We start from the raw sequence: 19187 nt of genomic DNA, 5'->3' as shown, positions 1-19187 counted from the left end.
TTCCTATATCCGTCAAAAAGTGATAGGGTTGGATAGCCTTCTTAATTAGCTGCTCAAAACAGCTATTCTTTTATCTTTATGATCAGTTTTAGTCAAGTTATGATTAAAATGCCCATCTGAAATTTCCTAATTATTGCCAAAATATTTTTTTTGATTTTCCGTCATAAAATAATTAGTTTTTTGCACACAACTTTAAAAGTAATTGTCTGAATATGGAATGCCATATCTTGTCGAGCTTGTATTTAAATTTCCAATCGAACTGTGTCCACAAATGGGAATTCTATTTTTTGGCCATTTTTTGCAAATTTTGATGATGTAACCCCTTACCAAAAATGCGAAAAATGGCCCAAAAATTAGTTTTCCTAAATCGGTCAAAAAGTGATAGGGTTGGATAGCCTTCTTAATTAGCTGCTCAAAACAGCTATTCTTTTATCTTTATGATCAGTTTTAGTCAAGTTATGATTAAAATGCCCATCTGAAATTTCCTAATTATTGCCAAAATAATTTTTTTGATTTTCCGTCTTAAAATAACCTTTTTTTTGTTCATAACTTTAAAAATATTAGTCTGAATATGGAATGCCATATCTTGTCGAGCTCGTATTTAAATTTCCAATCGAACTGTGTCCACAAATGGGAATTCTATTTTTTGGCCATTTTTTGCAAATTTTGATGATGTAACCCCTTACCAAAAATGCTAAAAATGACCCGAAAATTAGTTTTCCAAAATCGGCCAAAAACTGATATGGATGGTTAGCCCGTGTAATAAGCTGCTCAAAACAGTCATTCTTTGAACTTTATGATCAGTTTTAGTCAAGTTATGATAAAAATGGCCATACAATTTTTTTAACATTTTGACAAAATATTTTTTTTATTTTCCGTCTTAAAATAAGCTATTTTTTGTTCATAACTTTAAAAATAATTGTCTGAATATTCAATGTCATATCTCGTTGAGCTCGTATTTAAATTCCCAATCGATCTGGATTCAAATTTGGAAATTGTATTTCTTGACCCATTTTTGCACATCCCTCATCAAAAATTAAACATTTGAGCCATAAAAGATTTGTTGCAAAATCTTCCAAAATGTGATGCGGGTCGTTAGCTGTGTTTGTCAGCTGTGCGGGACAGACATTCTTTCAGCTTTGTGATGTTTTAAAGCAGAGTTGTAAGGAAAGCCACCCGGAAAAGCGAATAGAAAGACAATAGATTGACCATAACAACGCAAATGAAAAGCTAAGCCACGTGTGAATAATTCTAATCGATAGTCAGTCGAACCCTTCGCTTGTTGTCCCAACTGGCCGATGGATTTTCTCACATTTAAATACACAAGAGTTTCGGCTACAAACTTGCCATCGAGCTGGTCAAGTGCTCCTTTGTTTGCATTCGCTGGGCGACTTTGATGGGGAAAACTATTTCTCCATGGCTCGCATTTAATTGCTGTCCCAGCAATCAGAAAGTCAAGAGTGGAATGTCCGAAGACGTTCCCCGATTTCGCTAAGCGATTCCTCAAACATGAAAGTAATTGCACTTCTCTGGCCCCCGGCGACATTGTTTCAAATTGAAACTGGCAGATGGACATCTGGACAGGACCCAAAGAAAAGCGCAAGGCAAGTGCCAGTGGCAGTGGCAGTCGCAGTTGATGGGGTAAGTTGGTAGGGAGAATCCTAGGAAAATCGAAAGGAAAATCGAAGGAAAATCCGTGCGTGTCTGGGTAGACTAATGTGCAGACACTGCGATTTGATCGGTCAGTCTGGGAATGCCTGGGTATCGTGGGAACGAATGCCTGGAGTAAGGTAAACAATTTGCATGACCGCCCTCAGAATCTGGGCGTATTAGCAACGTTTGACCAAACATTACTTTGGCCCCTCAGATGTGTTAATAATACAATTTTATTTGTCTGCAGAGGAAGCGATGCGTCGCTGGCGAGAAACTGGAAAAAACGAGCGGAAAATTTACGATTTACGAGGCGTTCACTGTGGCCCCAAAAAGTGCTGGACAACGAGCGAATTCTGTGGCCTCCGACGGACTATTTTTGAAAAGGGTTTGACATTTAAGGCACATACGCACACACACACGCACACACATCGCCCCAAAATGACAAAACGATGTCTAAACGAGCTCCGAACGAGCGGCTGAAATACTTGCACACAAAACGTATACGTAAAATGAAATGAAATAAAATAAATAAAATAAAATAAAGCAAAATTCAGGGGTGGCGCAGCTGTTCGAAAGGGGTGGCAAATGGGCTGGGTGCTGCAAGGATATCACTTCCTGTGGCCCAGTGCTTAACGCACACACGAGCAACCGGAAACAGTAAGGAAAACACATCGCCATTTGACCATTTGCCTGGCCAGCGTAGACGCAAATTGAACCTTTTTGGTAAATAAAGAAAAAAAAGTATAATAATCACAGTACACAGTGGTTGCAGCTCTTTAAACAAAATTAGTTTGCAAATAGAAATCCAAAGGAATTTCGGAATAGATATAGTGGCATGCCTCAAAAGTCTTTAGAATGAATTCAAAGGTAATTATATATGAAATCTTTGAAATCAACAAGTTTTTGAGGCATTCAAACTGCGCCACTGTTATTTTTTGGGGGCTAACAGTGGGTAAGGGGGGGTTTGGGGGCAGTTCAAAAGGATATGCAGAGCACACACACATTACACACACACACTCGCACACTCACGCACTAAAAAAGGTAAGCGAACCTTTTTGTTAAATGTCTCAATTGGAGCAGAAGTGCCGGGATGAGGGTGCGTTTCGTTTGATGCTTAATGTGCTTAATGTTTTATGCAGGGCAGTCCGGCAACAAAAACTAAAAGAAAAAAAATAAACACAATATATAATAATAAAAAGCAGCACAAGTGCCACAAGTAATACGTTTAATTTATTCATTTACAGACTGACCTCCGGCCATAAAAAATGATGTGCGAAGCTTTTTAAAATTTCGCCAGCAGAGCTGTCAGCTGAGCAGCTTACTTAAGAGATTACATAAGCATGGCCATGGACTAGCACCCATTTTCGTGCAGTGCATAGTTTGCTGCTCGTGTGCGATATTGTCTCCTTTGATTCCTTTCATTTCGCCTCCATAGCTGATTACATTATTTATTTGTGGCCACTGTGTGCAATCTTCCTTGAGGCAAGATGCCCCTTCATTTTCATCGTCACGCAATCCTAGGTGATACAATAGAGGGGGGGGGGGCTGCCTCGGGTGGGGGCGTGGCCACTGTGACAGCCCCAAATTACACAATTTTGAATTGAGCAATTTGTATGTGGTGGTGGCCCGCTTGTTTCGCAATAATGCCAATATAATAACAATGGGCGCGTGTCTGTTTGTTTGCCACTTGATAAATGAGATGGCCATCAGGGGGTTAAGGTGGCGATGGGGGTGCGGCCCTGCCCTTGCGAAGGTGTTAGCCCGGGCTTTTCCAACATTTTCCTATATTTTCCTACATTTTCCCTTCGTTTCCCTGCATTTTTTTCGCCCTACGACCTTGATTAAGCTGTTGGGCGTGTTGCCCACTGGCAGCAGCTGCTGCTGGGCGTGGCCACTCCCCCGATCACTATGCTTTCAGATATATAGCGTTCACTATACGCATATATAGGTCGCCTGGAGGCGGGCCACAAACTATTAGGGAGACAACCGGCACTTTGAATTATGCGTATGACAAATGGAGAGATAACTTTAGTGGCTGACTGAGGGTAGTATTTTCTGTATATTTAACAGAAGGGATTGCTTTCTGCATTTCTAGAAATTAAATATAAATAATTTCTAGCAGCTCGTCGAGACATCTTTTAAGTCGCCTTAAAGCTTTTCTCGTTTCCTCAACAGCATAACGTATTTCCTGAAAAGCAGATGAAGTGAACATTTCCGCCTAATCCGATTGGAAAATATCGAAGAGCGAACTGATTTTCTTGCTGATTTTCTATTCTTAGCACACTTAAAGCAAAAATTATGCCAGAAAAGGCGCTTGAGTGCGTTCTAATCCTAATTTGCTCTATTCGGCCATTAAAATCTAGTGTCAGAGAAACAGGCTAAGCAGATTGCACTTAAACTCAATATCATTTAGACGGCAATTGTGACAAGAGGCCCATTAGTCGAAGGACACTAGTAAGTAGACATCGACTCAATGTCCTTTTGGGCGAATCGATCGGAATAAATATGTAAATTCCAGGCAATAGCAACTGAAATCCTCCGATATCGGATTTATCGGAGTTATGGAAGTGAGGTATATGGAACAAGTGGTGCGTAAAACTGATGACTAGACACGTTGACAATCCAGTTTGCCAACGACGACAAGTTGGGCCATTAAAATGAACGGAGACTGGGGAGTAAAACAAAAAAAGCGAAAAAAACAAAGGCAAATGAAGCCGCTGCCCTTGAATGTTTAATAATATCGAGCAAAAAGATACGAGACTCGGGACAACTTCGTCAAGTATCTGCTATATATAAATGTATATGTATCTTAACGATGCGAAAGGAAACATATACAGCGAACAGATTAGATAGCTGACTTGCACAACGGAACAGAATTTCAATTGAACTTTAATGCTGGATTTGATTGATTCATCCCATCTCATGTGGCTCCTGAGCTTGGGGACTTTAAAGGATTTCAGCTGCACGCTTGATTATGAGTGACAAAGTGCAGTGATATTTCCACATTGTAGATAAAGTTCCACATCTCTGGGGGCTTAACTACTTAAGAATACAAAAAGGGAGCAGCATAATGACACCGCCATAAAAAGAGCATCTTTACATCCTCGCACTAAACATTGGCTGCAGCATACCTTTGAGCGCAGCTCTCAGCTTAATTTTCGGCTTTTACAAGCAGCATGGCTGGTATCCTTGCTGGCAATCAGCTCCTTTCGCCAACAAAGTGCCACACGGCGGTGGCATCTTGCAAGTAGCAAGTTGCAAGTGGACCTTCCGCGGGCAACACGCTCATTTAACAGCGCTTCCACTTGGTTGTGCGATGTGCGTTGTGCTATGTGCGTAATTTTTCAGCTGGTTTGTCCTGGCTTTTCCGCTTTTCCTCCTTTACGCTTTTCCACTCCTTTCCGCTCTTCCGCTGCAATCTGCAATTTGGCCGGGGCGATCCTTGCCACGCTGCTCCGCTTTTCCTAGCTCCCCCAAAGTACTTCCTCTCAATTGTTTTCCAGGCGCATTCCCCTTCGCCAGTAAATGTTTTATTGTGCTCTACGAGGGTCTGACTTGTATTAGCGTAATTCCCGAGCTCATCTGGCGGCGAACTGTGATTGTTGTCCCTCCAGCAAAATCAAATCCCCCCGCTGGCAGCAATCTTTTGGAGTTCATTAATTTTTATGCCACAACTTGGCATTCGAGTGGATGAAGCCAGCCAGCCAGCCAGCTCACTTGAATGCAAATCTCAGGTTGCCATTGTTGCTGCGCTAATAAAAAGCATAATTCGCAGGAATTTTCATATTTATGGGCAATGGCCTTCCTCGCTTGCCGCTTACCGCGTCTCGCCCACCAATCGCCGCTCTAAAACGAATCTTGCGGCGCGTGTTGCCACTTCGAAATTGTTGCAGTCATATACATAATGCGAAACTGTTGCAAAGCGCAATAAATTTTAAAAAATATATACATTATCCCAGCACGAGCACTGACAGCCCGACGACCACGCTGCGTATGAGTGATATTTTTGGGTGGGGCAAGAAAGTGAACGAAAGTGAAAGAAAGTCGCTAGCAGACGGTCAAATACAAATAAACTTTTGACAAGCTACGACGGCTCGGTTTTGATTATAAGCATATTTATTCGGACTGGCGGGCAAAACACCTCAAAAAGAGAATTTAAATAGCAGGTAAAATGTTTGCACACAAATGGGCAGCATTAAATATTTTATAAACTTTATAAAGAAAGGCGACGAAACTACCAAAAAGTTCGCAATTGTATTTGTATCCAAGAGATACGCCATGTGCGTGAAATAAATATGTAATTGATTTAGCCAGCTAGACAGTTTGATAAGTTTGTAACGCAGATGCACTCCAATTACACTTACGACTGAGACGCCGGCTTTCCTCCACCTTCGGCGTGTCAACTTGGCTTAAACCGAAACTGAAACTGGTACTGTTACTGGTAGTTTTCGCTACCTGTCACAGGTAACTGCGCGGCGAGACAACAAAACAAATGTCGCTCAATTACGGCGCAGGCAACAATAATAAACAGGTGACAGGCGGGAGGCTGCCGGAATCTCGGATGGCTTTCGGCCAAATTGAAGCTGGCAGAATGCTAACAAGGCCAAATCACAGTCGAGCCTGCTACACACGAGTATTTACCATACATACATACATACACAGCCGATATATGCCACATAGCATATACTGTATGGATGTCTGCGACAATGGCTGGTTATATCACACATTCAGCTCGCCTTCGTGCTTTCATTTCGCCTGTTTGCCAAGCTCGTATGCAAATTCAGTTGTGCCTTTCATAAAAGCCGCTCATAAACTTTTTATAATGCCTGCATATGCCAATGAAGAGGTCGTGGCATCCAGTCAGTGGCTAAAACTTGGGGCTTGGAGCTTGTAGCTTGTAGCTTGGCCCTTTCCCCGCGTCGATTTTCCGCTTTTCTTATCGCTCACTTGGCAGCAGCGGGGGTTTCATTAATTGTACAACTGCTGGATGTTATCAATACGTTTTTCCGTTTGCCTCTGTCTGCGCGCGCCAAATAATTGTGGCAAGTACTTACACGCACTCTTTCGCCCTTATTTTCTTTACTTTCTTTTTTTTGTGGCAACTAATTGGCGCACATAATTGTTCGGCGGGGGTGTGTGTCAGGTCGAGTTGCCTGTTTTTGTGGCCATTTCCTTGCTTTTTCTCCTTTGCTCCGAACGGGAAATCCCAAAACAAATAATTGACGCGCTCCGCTCATAAAACTTGCCACTTTTCCTGCACCCAAAAAAAAAAAAACAACAGAAAAATTAATACATTGTCTGAGTGGCTGCGTTGGCTGAATTCCTATACTTTTGTTTACTTAAGTTACATTTTATGCACAGTTTATGTTTGCTCCATCAATATAAATTTCGCTTCGTTTATTTTTTCAGGGCTACCGCCATTGGTGCATATCCATATTTTACGGTGCGGTTTCGCTGGCTTTTTTAATGGCATATCGCGTAAAATTGTGAAAAGAGTGTCTATTAAGTAAGCTGACCTCAAATCAACAAAGAAAAAAAGCTGCAGTACAAAATATTTGTAACAATTCACTGGGAACTATACCTTTTTGGGGTTTATCATCCTGCGAGCAAACTATAAAACTTGATGGGGCTTTGCGGGCGCTCGGAAAATTATTTCAAACCACCTGATATGGTTATTAGAAAGGAGCGCCTGTGGCAGCTTGTAACTTTGCCCATCGTGTTGCAGCTGCATCGTTTTCCACCCGGGAATCGGAGAATTTAATAAGTCAAGGTCCATCAGCATTATCGTCATAACTGCCCGACATCTTCATCATGATGAACGTACTGAACACACAGCAACTAAGTCTTAATCAAGCTCCGCAGACTCGTCGCAAAGTTTTCCCTTGGCTTTCCCGAGCTGGGAAAATCGGGCAAAAGTTTTTATGCTTTACTACATTTTAGTTGCACCCAGTTGGCGTTGGATCCCGGTTTTATGGCCAAATTAATAAGTTTGATAAAGGGCAGGCGGTTTCTTTGTGCAGCCACTCACTCGATGCCAGCGAATTTAAATCCATCCGTCTGCAGTCCCAGCTGAATCCGAGTAATCACGAATCCGGAGGACATTAACACATTTGTGGCAGCGGTGGAAAATCAATGGCCCCGCCCACCAACGCCCAGCACGTGGCCACGCCCACTGCCACGAAGGTCAGGTGCAGGTGCTCTCGTTAGACGACTTCCCAGTCATCCACATGTTTACCGCCTGCATCCATTCTATCCCCGCCAGGTGACAGTTTTTAATGAGCACTCATTAAGATTCGCAGCCAGAAGAATGGGTATCGCTCTGGGTATATCAGGCATCTCTAAAACTTATTTGGCAAGTATCGATGAAAGCTGATCTGAGCTAATATTACAAGACTTAAGATCGCAGCAATTGCATCCACCATGACTTGCCAACCATAACAAGCAGACTGTAGACTCAAGTATTGCTTATGATTACTATGCAAATAGTTGCTGTGATAAGTTAGGGTATCACAAAGTGCGAGAACAGCGGGCGTGAAAAAAACGTGCAAGCCCAGCCAAAATGTTACACATACGCCATGTGCGCCAGAGGAAAACTAAACGACAGCAGCTGCTAGTTGTGGGCTTCTGTGGCCCAGTCAGCAATCTCAACTGGATATTGTTTATCTTAGCATCCGCAGTGTTTCTTCTGCCTTTCTTTCTTTTTTTGGGGCGGCAACCAAGGGCCGAAAGCCAAGTGTTTAGAGCTTAAATTTGTGTGCCCACATTCTGCATGGTATTAAATTTGCATTAGCTGCGACTACCGAACTAATCCCGGGGCAATTTCAATTAATGTCGGACCCAAGAGGACTCGACTGATAGACTCGAATGAAAACACAATGAAATTGATGGCCAAGAACCAGCGCCAAACGCATAAATCAAGCAAAACATCAATAAATCAGAAACTGTTGACGTGCCATCAAAACATGGTCAACTCAATGACTCCAACTGCATTCGTGTCCAATTGTGTAATTCAGTTGCCACATAACACACAAAAGGGGTTAACGGGCGCCCAAGTGAACCATAAACAATGACAATTAATACACGTTTTACATTGACAGCAATTTAGTTGCGAAACAACCAGACGACATGGCAACTAATCGAAAATGCGATTGATTTTACAACAGACGCACAATTTACAATACATATGCTGCACATCTGTGGCCTTTCTATTATTTCGTATAAACGTTTACAAACATTACAAGCTCAGGACATCATAATCAAGGACTAAAGTGACAAGGACCCTAACAAAGTAAATACAAGTGGAGAAGAAAGTTGAGCAGAAGCAAAGATAGGGAGCAAAGGACCAAGAAAAAGGGACTGTTTAAAATGCCTTGGAAAATTGGACATTTTTTCCCCCATTTCAACATCATTATATATTTACATTTTGTGTTTGAAATTGCAGAGAAAGCAAATCTGAAGATTGTGCCAATTAAAATGAACTTAGTACTATTAACGCACAGAGTAAGCCGCTTTATATATATATATTAACAAATTAACAAAGATAGACAACATTTAGGTGACAAAGTGATAGCTTACGGGTTGGGAAAACTGCGGAAAAGTTGGTAGTTCAATGAAAATGAAATGAATCAGAGTCCGAAAACCCGAACATCGTATTATATGCGATGTGTGTGCGTGCCAAATGTGCGTTGGCGTTTCTCCGCCTGACTTTTTGCCATTTTTCTGGGTTGATTGCATAATCAGTAATTTGATTAAATAAATGATTAAATAAAATTGATGGATTGGATAGCCACAAACACCTTTTTTCCAACAGAAACAAAGAGACGAAAAAAAAAAAAAAGAAATACGTCGACATTCTCGCCACCGTCATTAATTTCTTTTTTCGCTTCTGGTTTTATCTTGCGTTTTGCACATTGATTAATTCGATTGTTGATTCAATTAATTTGTTCGTCATGCACACATTGCGTATGCGTAATATGGTTATTTATGTACGTATGTCTATGTATTTATGTACAAGCTGAAGCGAAGCCCAAGCACTTAAAGCCAAAAACCCATGCAAATCGCCTTCGAAACTTTCTCTAATGATGTGCTAATTAGTTGGGCTCCAGCAAATATGATTTATAATCTTATAATTCGCATAAACACATAATGGCCAGTGCAAATAAATCAATTGAAATTTAAACCAAGCAGAAAAGGCTTAACATAGTACAAGTATATTTTAAGCCCCTAAAAACATTGCACAATAAATCTGAAGGCGTGTGTCATATGCCTGCATAAATCTGAATGCATTTACCTGAGATTCCATTTATGTATTATGTATTCGTAGTCACACATGCCTGCACTCGTTAATTAGTTACATTTCTGAGTGCCTGCATTGTGCGATTGTCTTCTGACTTGGAATATTGTAATTGGAGTCGGGCTGGCTTTGTTATTCAGTCAAAAGCCAGAAATATCCGAAATGCGCAATCTATTATCTCACAAACTAGCAGCCAAAGATAATTCTATTTAATGCTCCTGAAATTGTGAAGCAAGCATTTAAAATCCATAAATCACGGCGAAACAAGCCTTTGCTACACACAAATGCCTATCTGGTTTTTCCTTAGCCATAGTTTCAAAAGGGAAAGGAGTCGTCTTAGTGCCAATTTAAATCCCAATCTCGCAGAGAATCCCCAGCGGAAAAGGGAAACCCAACCTGTTGCTAGCCAGCTTCTCTAGAGGATCCATGCCGAAACCACACGGTTTCCTTTTCCGCCGCTTTCCACTTTCCACTTTCTACTTTTTGAGCATTGTTTGGTTGGTGCTCATCAAAAGGAAAGCCCAGCGAACTCCCCATTTCCCATTTCCCCCACTTCCACTCGCATTTTTTCACTTCGTTGATGTTTTCTTTTCATTGGCATTTGTTGAGCCGTGTAATAATTGCTACACTGGTTACCTTCAAGGATGTGCTCTTATGGCAGCTTGCCACAAGGAATAAAATACGAAACCCAATGCTTACGAAACATTCCACAAAAGTTTGTAATAACCGATTATCGTTGGGAAATATTTAGACCATTTTTAAATACATTTCTGCAGGCACAAGTTCTTTTTTGCAGTGCACTTTTAAGGTATATACGGTATAATTAGCCCCGAGGAAACAAAGAAAGTTTGCCTCATTGGCAGGCCACTTCCTGGTATTCCTGGCTGGGTACACGATGGTATTTATATTGAGCACATTCTCTTCCCGGCTCCTGGCTGCCACATCCTGGGGCACATGTCCTTGCCCGGAACGCCGTTGTTGCCACACGAGCACTTTGATGTCAATGAACCGGCAGCTCCCAGCTCCAGACTCTTCCGTTGACTATGACAGCATCGATGTTGTTTACAAAGAATCGAGCACCGAGCGCCGAAAACTGAAAATCCTTGTGCACGCGCTGCTCAATTTTCGATGGCCCTGCTTTTTGGCGACACTAAATCTGAATTCAATATGTTGTCGGTTTAACATATTTCATCTTTGGTCAGCTTCGTTTGCATAGTCCCTGTGTGTAAGTGTGTGTGTGCGAGTGTGTGTGTGGGTGTGGGCAAACAACGTGTTGTGCCAATATTGACTATGCCCCCAGGCTCTTCTCAATACGTATAAACACATTCACTGAGAAAAACAAAGGGAAAAAGAAGAAAAATAGCAAGGGGCAGGAAAAGCGGAAAGCGCAAACAAATGGTCGGGTAAAAAACGGGCAGATAAATTATTGAAATATTGCCTTTCGGTTGCTTGTTTGTTGAGGAATTAAATTTGGGCGATTATATAACCAAGGCCAGTTTTTTGGGTCTAAGGTTACACCGGCTTTGATTGGTAATGAGATCACAAAGTTGATTCTACTCGAGTTGAGTTTGTCTTTGGGGTTTGCCATCAAAACCATGATTGAATTGGTTTTCCAACACACGCACACACCTCCTCCTTGAAATTAGTGTGCCAAAAGGCATAAAAAAGATAACAAACTAAAAGTTGAACAAAATATGGTGCTGCAAACTTGTTAATCTGGTCACTCCTTCAGTTATTAGCAAGTACATTATGTACCGCCAAGTAACACTTTTAGGGACCCGATTACCAACAGCCACTTCAAGCCCCCACAATTGCACTTTTAACACTTAATCAGGAGGGTAAAAAAAAGAACTCAGAAAAGCGAAAAAACAAAGACAAACTTTGGCTGTAAAGCATTTAAAATATTAATTGTAACCCTTTTTTTTCTTGGCCAAGCAGTGCGATGGGCGATAAACCTTTCGGCGGCATTCATAAACAACCGGGGCCAAGAAGTCATTAAAATCATGATTAGCAGGAGCCACAGGTGCCATTAAGTGGACTCCGGAGTGGAAAGTAAAAGGAAAGCTGGTCAAAAGGCCACGGGATCACAGGGAGCTTTGTTTGTTTGCCGCTCGACTGCGTGCAAATTTGGCTGGCATAAAAAAAAGTGGCCAACTGACCGACCGCAAAACCGAACGCAGGGATCTTAATGTTTTTCTTTCAATAATTTGGCCCCGAAACCCGAAAAAGGGGTCGCATTCCATTCAATGGGTTCAATGAGGTGGCGGTGGGCTGGCGCACTGGTACACTGGAGGTGCAAGGTCACCGGATTTTGGCCAACGAAAAGGGTTTACATCGCCCAACCGAGTTGACTTCTCGACATTTGCCTTTGTGCGTGCTGCATTTTTCCAGAGGCTTTTCCACTGGCAGCTGGATTCGCATTGTTCGCAGGTCAAAACTCAAAAGGTTTTCCCCGCTGCTCGCCATTTATTTGGATTTGCTTTTCCATGGTCTGCCCGCCGCTGATAAGCTTTGCAATTTGTTGCAGCATCAACGGGAATCGATTTAATGTCGGCCTAATTATGTGGAAAAAATGGCTCACATTTAATTAACAAAACGTTGCTGAGCCGACACACAAAATGGCACAGAATTCGGGATAAAAACGGCATCAAAGGAACTTTAAAAGTTCTCTTAGAACTCTGAATAAATTACATTCCAAGGAAAGTGGAATTAGTCCTTGGCTATAATTTTCTCCAAATCGCGAAACCAATTTTTCACACTAATAAAAGTTAATGCACAAAAGCTTATGAATTTCTTACCGAATTGAACAGCCAACTTTACTGGTTTTTCCCCTTTTTTAATTAGAGTATTTGGCTAATGCTTGTGAATTGGAAATTGCAATCGGGGCTAGAGCAAATGAATTTATTGCCAGTGCAGCCATTTTCCCATTTCCACCATCATACCCCAGATTTTCCTCTTCATCGCCATTTGCCAGCTAAGTGTATTAAGTTAAATTCTAATAGGTTTCTGACTCTGATAATTGTCTTGGGAGAATCTGTCACATGAAAAGCGCTACTTCTCCTCACTTTTTAAAAACCATACAAATATCTGTTAAAACTTAAACACTGGCACATAAATTTCATTGCTTTAAAATAACTATAAATATGGCATACAAATTGTTTATTGTATTTCCATTGTCTGCTCCTTATTTCAGCTTAATGCTTTCTGGCAGATCCTTCCTGCAGCGATGCACTTGCAGAACTTACAGAAAAGTCAGGCCAAAGTGCAAGTTACTGACAAGTTTCGAACTGCAAGTGCTTTTTTTTTATAGCAATTTTTGTTGCCCACTTTTTGTTTCCTCATTTTGTATAACTTTAAGCCGTTTTGCAGCGTTGACTGTGAAAACTTTCAACCGGATAAGGTCCACAAAACTCGGCGGGCCAAGAAAAAGTCGAAGAAAACGGTTTAAAAATTCAATATTTTGAACTTGCGAGGGGCAACACAAAAGGGCCAAGATTACTGTGGCTAGTTAAATTCAATTGGCGGCACAAACTTGGCACAAAGGGCTCCTCAAGGAACTATTGTGATGTGGGTTCAGATATATATTATCATAATCTATGGCATTAATTTCCACTGATTTTCCGGGCCGCACTTGATAAATGACCACCGACAGCGAGGACGAGAAAAGCAGTTCTTTGATTTGGAAATTGTGTTCTTTTGGCCTATTTATGCCATCGAGGCCAGCGATAAATATTGGCCATTGTTTGGCCGTCAGTTTGGATCTGTCCAGTGCTTTTTGTTTGGAAAAATCCAAAAAAAAAGAAAAAAATGTACTAAGAAATGCGTTATTTACCTGATAAATTCCTGACATTCGGCTGCTTTCTATTTATTTATTTATTTTTTGCTAGAGTTTTAATGGTCACAGAGCACAGAAACAAAAAGGCGGAAAAAAATGTATTTTTTTGGAATTTTTGTATGTTTTTTTAAGGCTTTTCACAAGACGTTGAAAAGATTTTCACATTTGCTATGATTTTTTATTATTTTTTTCTTTTTGTTGGCTTTTGAAAAAAACGTTTTTCAGTTTAGCCGGAATTTGGATTGGTTAATTGTTTGTGTTTGTCTCCGGTTTTGTTTTCAGGGCTGTGTGTTCGCCTTAAAAAACCCGCAACGACTGAATCAAAACAAACAAATTTCTTTAGTTTTATTCGCAAAAGTGTTGGCGGATATTTCGGCAGCGGCTTGCCGCTCGTTGGCGCTCGGAAAAGCGTCGGGAAAAACCTCGATGGAGTGTTCCCAGCTGCTGGATATCCGCTTTTTATCCGCCCGCCCCGAATTTCCACGTTATCCGTGCGTCTGCGCTTTCCCTCGCTCGAAGTTTTTTGGTTTGTTTACATGGCCCCTGCTTGACTCCTCCGGTTGCCCTTGTGTTTCTCGTTTTTATTGTTTTTCTGGCGCTTTCCTCGCTTTCCCCGCTTTCCTCGCTTTCCCAGCCATATCTATTGTCGGCCGGCATTGTTGCTTTTCTCTAAGCGCTTTTTAATCTCTTAGCGCCGCGCTTTGTTTTTGAATTCTCTCAGCTGTTTGCCATCGACCAGAAAGTCTCAAGGTGTTTGACACTTGGTCATGTTGCCCCATCCACGCGACAGCTGAGGAGCATCCAGCTTTAACCGCATCTCAGTTAAAGGAGTCCCCGGATTCGGGATACGGGATACGAGATTCCCCATCCACATGACCTGCGGGCGAACGACGGATGCTCTACACGCTGTTCGCGGAAAATGGGAAAAGTTTTCACGGCAGGAGGTGCCACTTTGTGTGCTCATCTCTCGGAAATTAACACAAGGATAGCACTGATGAGATGAACGTGTGCTTCAATCACATTGAAATGTATAGTAGCATACTTTTGGACACCTTAATAAATCGCATAGCTCATTGCATGCGAATTTCTGGTTAATTCACTTACAATTTTTGGCCAGGCAAAAAAGCCAATAAACTTTGGCGCAGCATCGATGTTTTATGATTTAAGCCATGCGGTTGCCGTTTTATGCTTTCGCTTTTTGGGTCGTTGACTTGCCAGCGAGAAATGCGCAAAATGGTTAAAAGTCATTAACTTTTATGTGGCGCAGAGGCCGTGGAAATGCAATTTCCTTATCAGTTTCATTTGGGCCCTTTGTCGCAGGTCCTTTTTTAATTTCATTGCATGTGGCTGGATTATTTTCGGGCGATTTCAATTGAATCCTGATTCGATTGCGCGCTGATTGATGCTTTGTTGCCGGGACTCTGGGTTTCTGGATTTCTGGATTTCTGGCGACTTTCTTCGGCTCAGGTGAACAATTAGAAGTTCAATGACTCTCGTCGTCTGTACGTGGATCCCTTGTCGGATGAGACAAAAATGGGAAATGGACTTCCTTGTCATATTTCCGATTTGCGACTACAAGCAACTACCGGCAACTGGAGCTGGGGCGTTGCTTTGGTTTCCAACCCAGGCATCCAAGCCACTTGAGTCGCTCAGGCACTCGATTAGATACCAGTTTATGAGTGCCCTGCCGGAATCAATAAGCCCACTCACCCAACTCAAATCGGCGTCCAAGTGGGCAGCTTGTGCACGTCGAGAAATATGGCTCCACTTGCATATCCATTCACTCATCCGCCTGCTTGGCCAAGTTCCACAGTATAGGCAACTCTGTTCCGTTTTCGCTCAGTGTGCCGCCAAGCAAACATATTGAATTGGAGACGCATGAAGTGCGCCCACTTCAGCGATGTTTCTTTATAATCAAATTGGAAACTGTAGCGTTTTGTCCGAGTCCTGGAGGCGAAGCCACCGCCCCAAGGATATCGGGCGACTTCAAAATGCCCGAACACGTTCCACTGTCAAGTTTTCGTCCTTCTGATTTCGCCCGGGGACTTCTCATGCGCTTTGAAATGCAAAGTTGCACTTGCAGGCGCAATATCCAATGCAGTTGCATTGCCCGTCGCCGCCTGCTGCCTCTAGGATTATAATTGCATTTTTGCGCTCCTGCCTGCGGCGTGGGCAGAACGGTCCGGACCGGAAGTCCTCCTCAGGACACCGAAAGGCGCAGAAACAAAAAGGAGCTGAGCTGGCAAGTCGGGCGACAGGAAAATACCAGCACAAAAACGCAGCACAATTCCTCGCGAGATCAAAGGAGTGAAAGTCATGTCAAAAATATGTGAAGCAGAAGGGATTCCTTTTAAAAAGTACTATTCTTTATAATAAGAACAAGTGTTTCTAGGAACATACGTTTCATGACTTCCCCATAAGACTGTACAACCTGATTATAATATTTGCAATGTAACTTTGCTCAGCCATCCTATTTAAGTCCATCATACCCGTATACCGAGAAACTACTGAGTAGTGCATGCAAGACAGTTGATTTCGATTTCAATTTCATAGAATTCGGTCAGCACAAAGGCTCCGAGTGATTGATATGCCTCAGGGGTTTCGCTGCAGAATCGCCACAGCTCTGAGAATCCTGAGAATCGAGAGAATCCTGTATGTCCTGGGGGTCCATAAAGCATGTCTCCGTGCTGACCAAGGTGTCCCAAGGTTAATCCGATTGCAAACTGAACATAGAGTCGAACGGACGTATGCCGCAAACATCAAGTGGCTGAATCCTTCGGATTCATACTTTAAATATGCCTTTTAAAAACCAGTCATGGCTTTCAACGAGGATTCGGTGTTTCAATTGCCTCAGCATTCAATTGCTTGATGGCACACGATACCCATTATCATTAAAACCTCTCTCATTTGGCCCCTTCGCAATTATTTATTGAACATGCGGCTTATTGAAAATCACTTAACAATCCTTTTGAATCAGCAACGTATCAATAAGCGCAACTGCATTAATATTTATATACAAATTGACTGCGTTGCTTAAATTGGCGGACATTTAAGGCTCGGCGATTGCAATTAATCATCGAATCATCGAATATAACGGAAATAATTGTATAGCTTAGCAACTTTCCAAGGATAAAATGCAACAAAACTTGAACCGCACCTTCGGCAACATCAGCTTCCCCTCTGTGTTTGTTCCCCATCCGCAATTCAATTTCGGTGGCTTTTGGGGTCTCGAGGCGGAAGTGCGTGTGTTTGTCGTATTGGTATTTCTTTGACAACCAACAAACAAGTGCGCCCGTCCACCCACCACCCCCTTTACTCATGTTGTACTTACACACACACACACACTAAACCCCCTGGGGGCATTCTTAAGGTGCTTGCGATTGTGTGTGCGCTACAAATTGAATTCAACATATTTGCTTTAAACGCTTTTTGCGCGCTTCGATGTGCTACCCTTTACTGCTTTTTGAGTTGTTCTGACATGGCGTAGCTTTTAGTTATCCTTGCCTCACTTGATAACTGAGTACTTCTGCTGCGACTTTCTGCAGTAACTGATATTGCTGACGTGTGAATTTATTCTCACTTCCGTTTCCGTTTAACCCCATCGCCCCCATGCGCGCCCAAGGTGGGCGTGGCTGCGCGCAGGGACAGATTAGCGCTCAAATCATGATTACCACAGCAGTGACAGTAATTAGGAGCGGCAAAACGCAGGGTGTGTGTGTTATAAATACTTGCTCTCAAGATTGCAGTACATCAGCTCCCAGCCACGAGGAAATTCCTCGGAAAATGGCAAATGGCAAATGGCAAATGGGAGAGGGGGCCGTGAAGTGAACGATGCCAGCAATTTGCTATTAGTTATCTCGGTTATTGTTATGCGTGTGTGTGTGTATGTGCGAATGTGTGTGTGGTCTCGTTATGCATTTGCTTATGCTGTGTGCGTGCCAATATCCCACGGAGGACCACAAGCACAGCTCCACATGGGACCAACCCCCCTCCACCCCCCTCCATCTCACCCCTCACAACACACTTACAAATTATATAGATGGCATACGAATTTGTCTGGCATAAAAGGCGGTGGCATTCGCTTCCGCTTTAGCGTGGCCTCACTGTGCTGCACTAAAAGTTGCAACTTGTGCTCGGTAAAAATAAGTAAATACCACCCAGATAAGCAAGTGATTCATGGCAGCTTATGCGAATACAAAATCCATACAATTTTATTGTTCACGTTCTGCAGTCGCTGTTAAACTGCACAATGTGGCTACAAAACATGAAATAATAGCCCACATATGGAATGTATCCAGTCCGACTGATATTGAAATTTGGAAACTTAACTTTTTTGAGATTTTTCGGTTTAAATTGCCAATTACCAAATGGCGAATAATGATTTGTAGGTTTTCTGTAGACACCTTCTACTGGTATCTAAAATCGAACCATACAAAAATTTGCCAATCGATCTGGATTCAAATTTGACAATTTCTATTTTTTGGCCATTTTTTGCAACATTCACTTCGACAAGGGCGGCAAGGCGTTTGCTGTCAGTAGCTGTGCGTAGCTGTAGTAGCAAGCAATTCCACAACTACTATTCATTCCTATTCCAGTCCAATCGCAATCTATCAATTGTGAGTTGCAAGAGCAGCCGTGTTAGCGAAAGAAAAACCAAATCGGCCTGAGTAATCCAAAGAGCGAAGACGCCCTCATAGCCACCGTTACCGGCAGAATGGATCGCTGGCTGCGCCATCGACGGCTGGACGGCGCCCACAATCGTCTGCCCCGCGATTTCAATTTGCGCGTATGGAGCATACTGAAGGAGTGCCAGGGTCTGGCCATCGGGGAATGTGTCCTGCCACACAGTCTCACGCAGGTGAGGAGGGGGCGATTGAAGTTCTGGCAGGATGTGAAGCTGGCCCTCGTCAAAATACCGCAGGCCGAGTACAGGCAGCTAATGGTGGAGGCTCTGATGGTGCTATCACTGGTCATCGAGCACCATATGGTGCCCTCGCTGGGAGGCATCATCTACGTGGAGCATCTGGTGCAAAAGGCCAATCAGTTGTTCCTCGAGGATCAGCGCAAGGTGAAGGGCGCTGCAATGCAGTGCTGCGCCAAGATCAAGGACAGCAAGGAGCAGCAGCAGGCCGCCTCCGGACTTCTATGCGGCGGAGCCGCCAAAATATGCCAAAATTTCTACGTCAGGTGAGTGGTCAGAAAACATACATATGCCCATAGTTCTTCTCCTAACCATTGCATCCATCCATTGCAGTGCTCCCGGCGGCAGATATGGCACCATGACCTACTTGTTCCGGGCGCTGCCCCTTGTGCTCAACAATGTGCCCAAGCCCGGCGAGATGGAGTGCCCCATCTCCTAAAGCGACGGTCGTTCACCTAATCACTTAATTGTAATGCCAAAATCTC

At 42.8% G+C, this 19187-nt stretch overlaps 2 protein-coding genes across 3 annotated transcripts in view; one reads left to right on the top strand and one right to left on the bottom strand.

Annotated features, from left to right (window-relative positions):
- The window catches only part of LOC117148207 (sex peptide receptor), a 41874-nt gene extending 27810 nt beyond the window's left edge, over positions 1–14064 (bottom strand). Inside the window, exon 1 of one of the 2 annotated variants that reach the window (XM_033315494.1) lies at positions 13779–14064. The gene's annotated coding sequence lies outside the window, so the exon portion shown is untranslated. Of the gene's footprint in view, positions 1–6017; positions 6041–13778 lie in introns of those variants that run through there. The other variant, XM_033315495.1, reaches the window with a different exon arrangement.
- Positions 14065–18353: 4289 nt separating this feature from the next.
- Positions 18354–19187, top strand: LOC117148035 (probable phosphorylase b kinase regulatory subunit alpha). Its single transcript, XM_033315208.1, has 2 exons — positions 18354–18968; positions 19036–19187. Exons 1-2 carry the CDS (start codon positions 18496–18498, stop codon positions 19139–19141), a joined length of 579 nt encoding a protein of 192 aa, XP_033171099.1. The 5' UTR covers positions 18354–18495; the 3' UTR covers positions 19142–19187.

The sequence above is a fragment of the Drosophila mauritiana genome, chromosome X (genome assembly GCF_004382145.1).
Source record: "Drosophila mauritiana strain mau12 chromosome X, ASM438214v1, whole genome shotgun sequence".
NCBI lineage: Eukaryota > Metazoa > Arthropoda > Insecta > Diptera > Drosophilidae > Drosophila > Drosophila mauritiana.
This window is presented reverse-complemented; position numbering and strand designations above follow the sequence as displayed.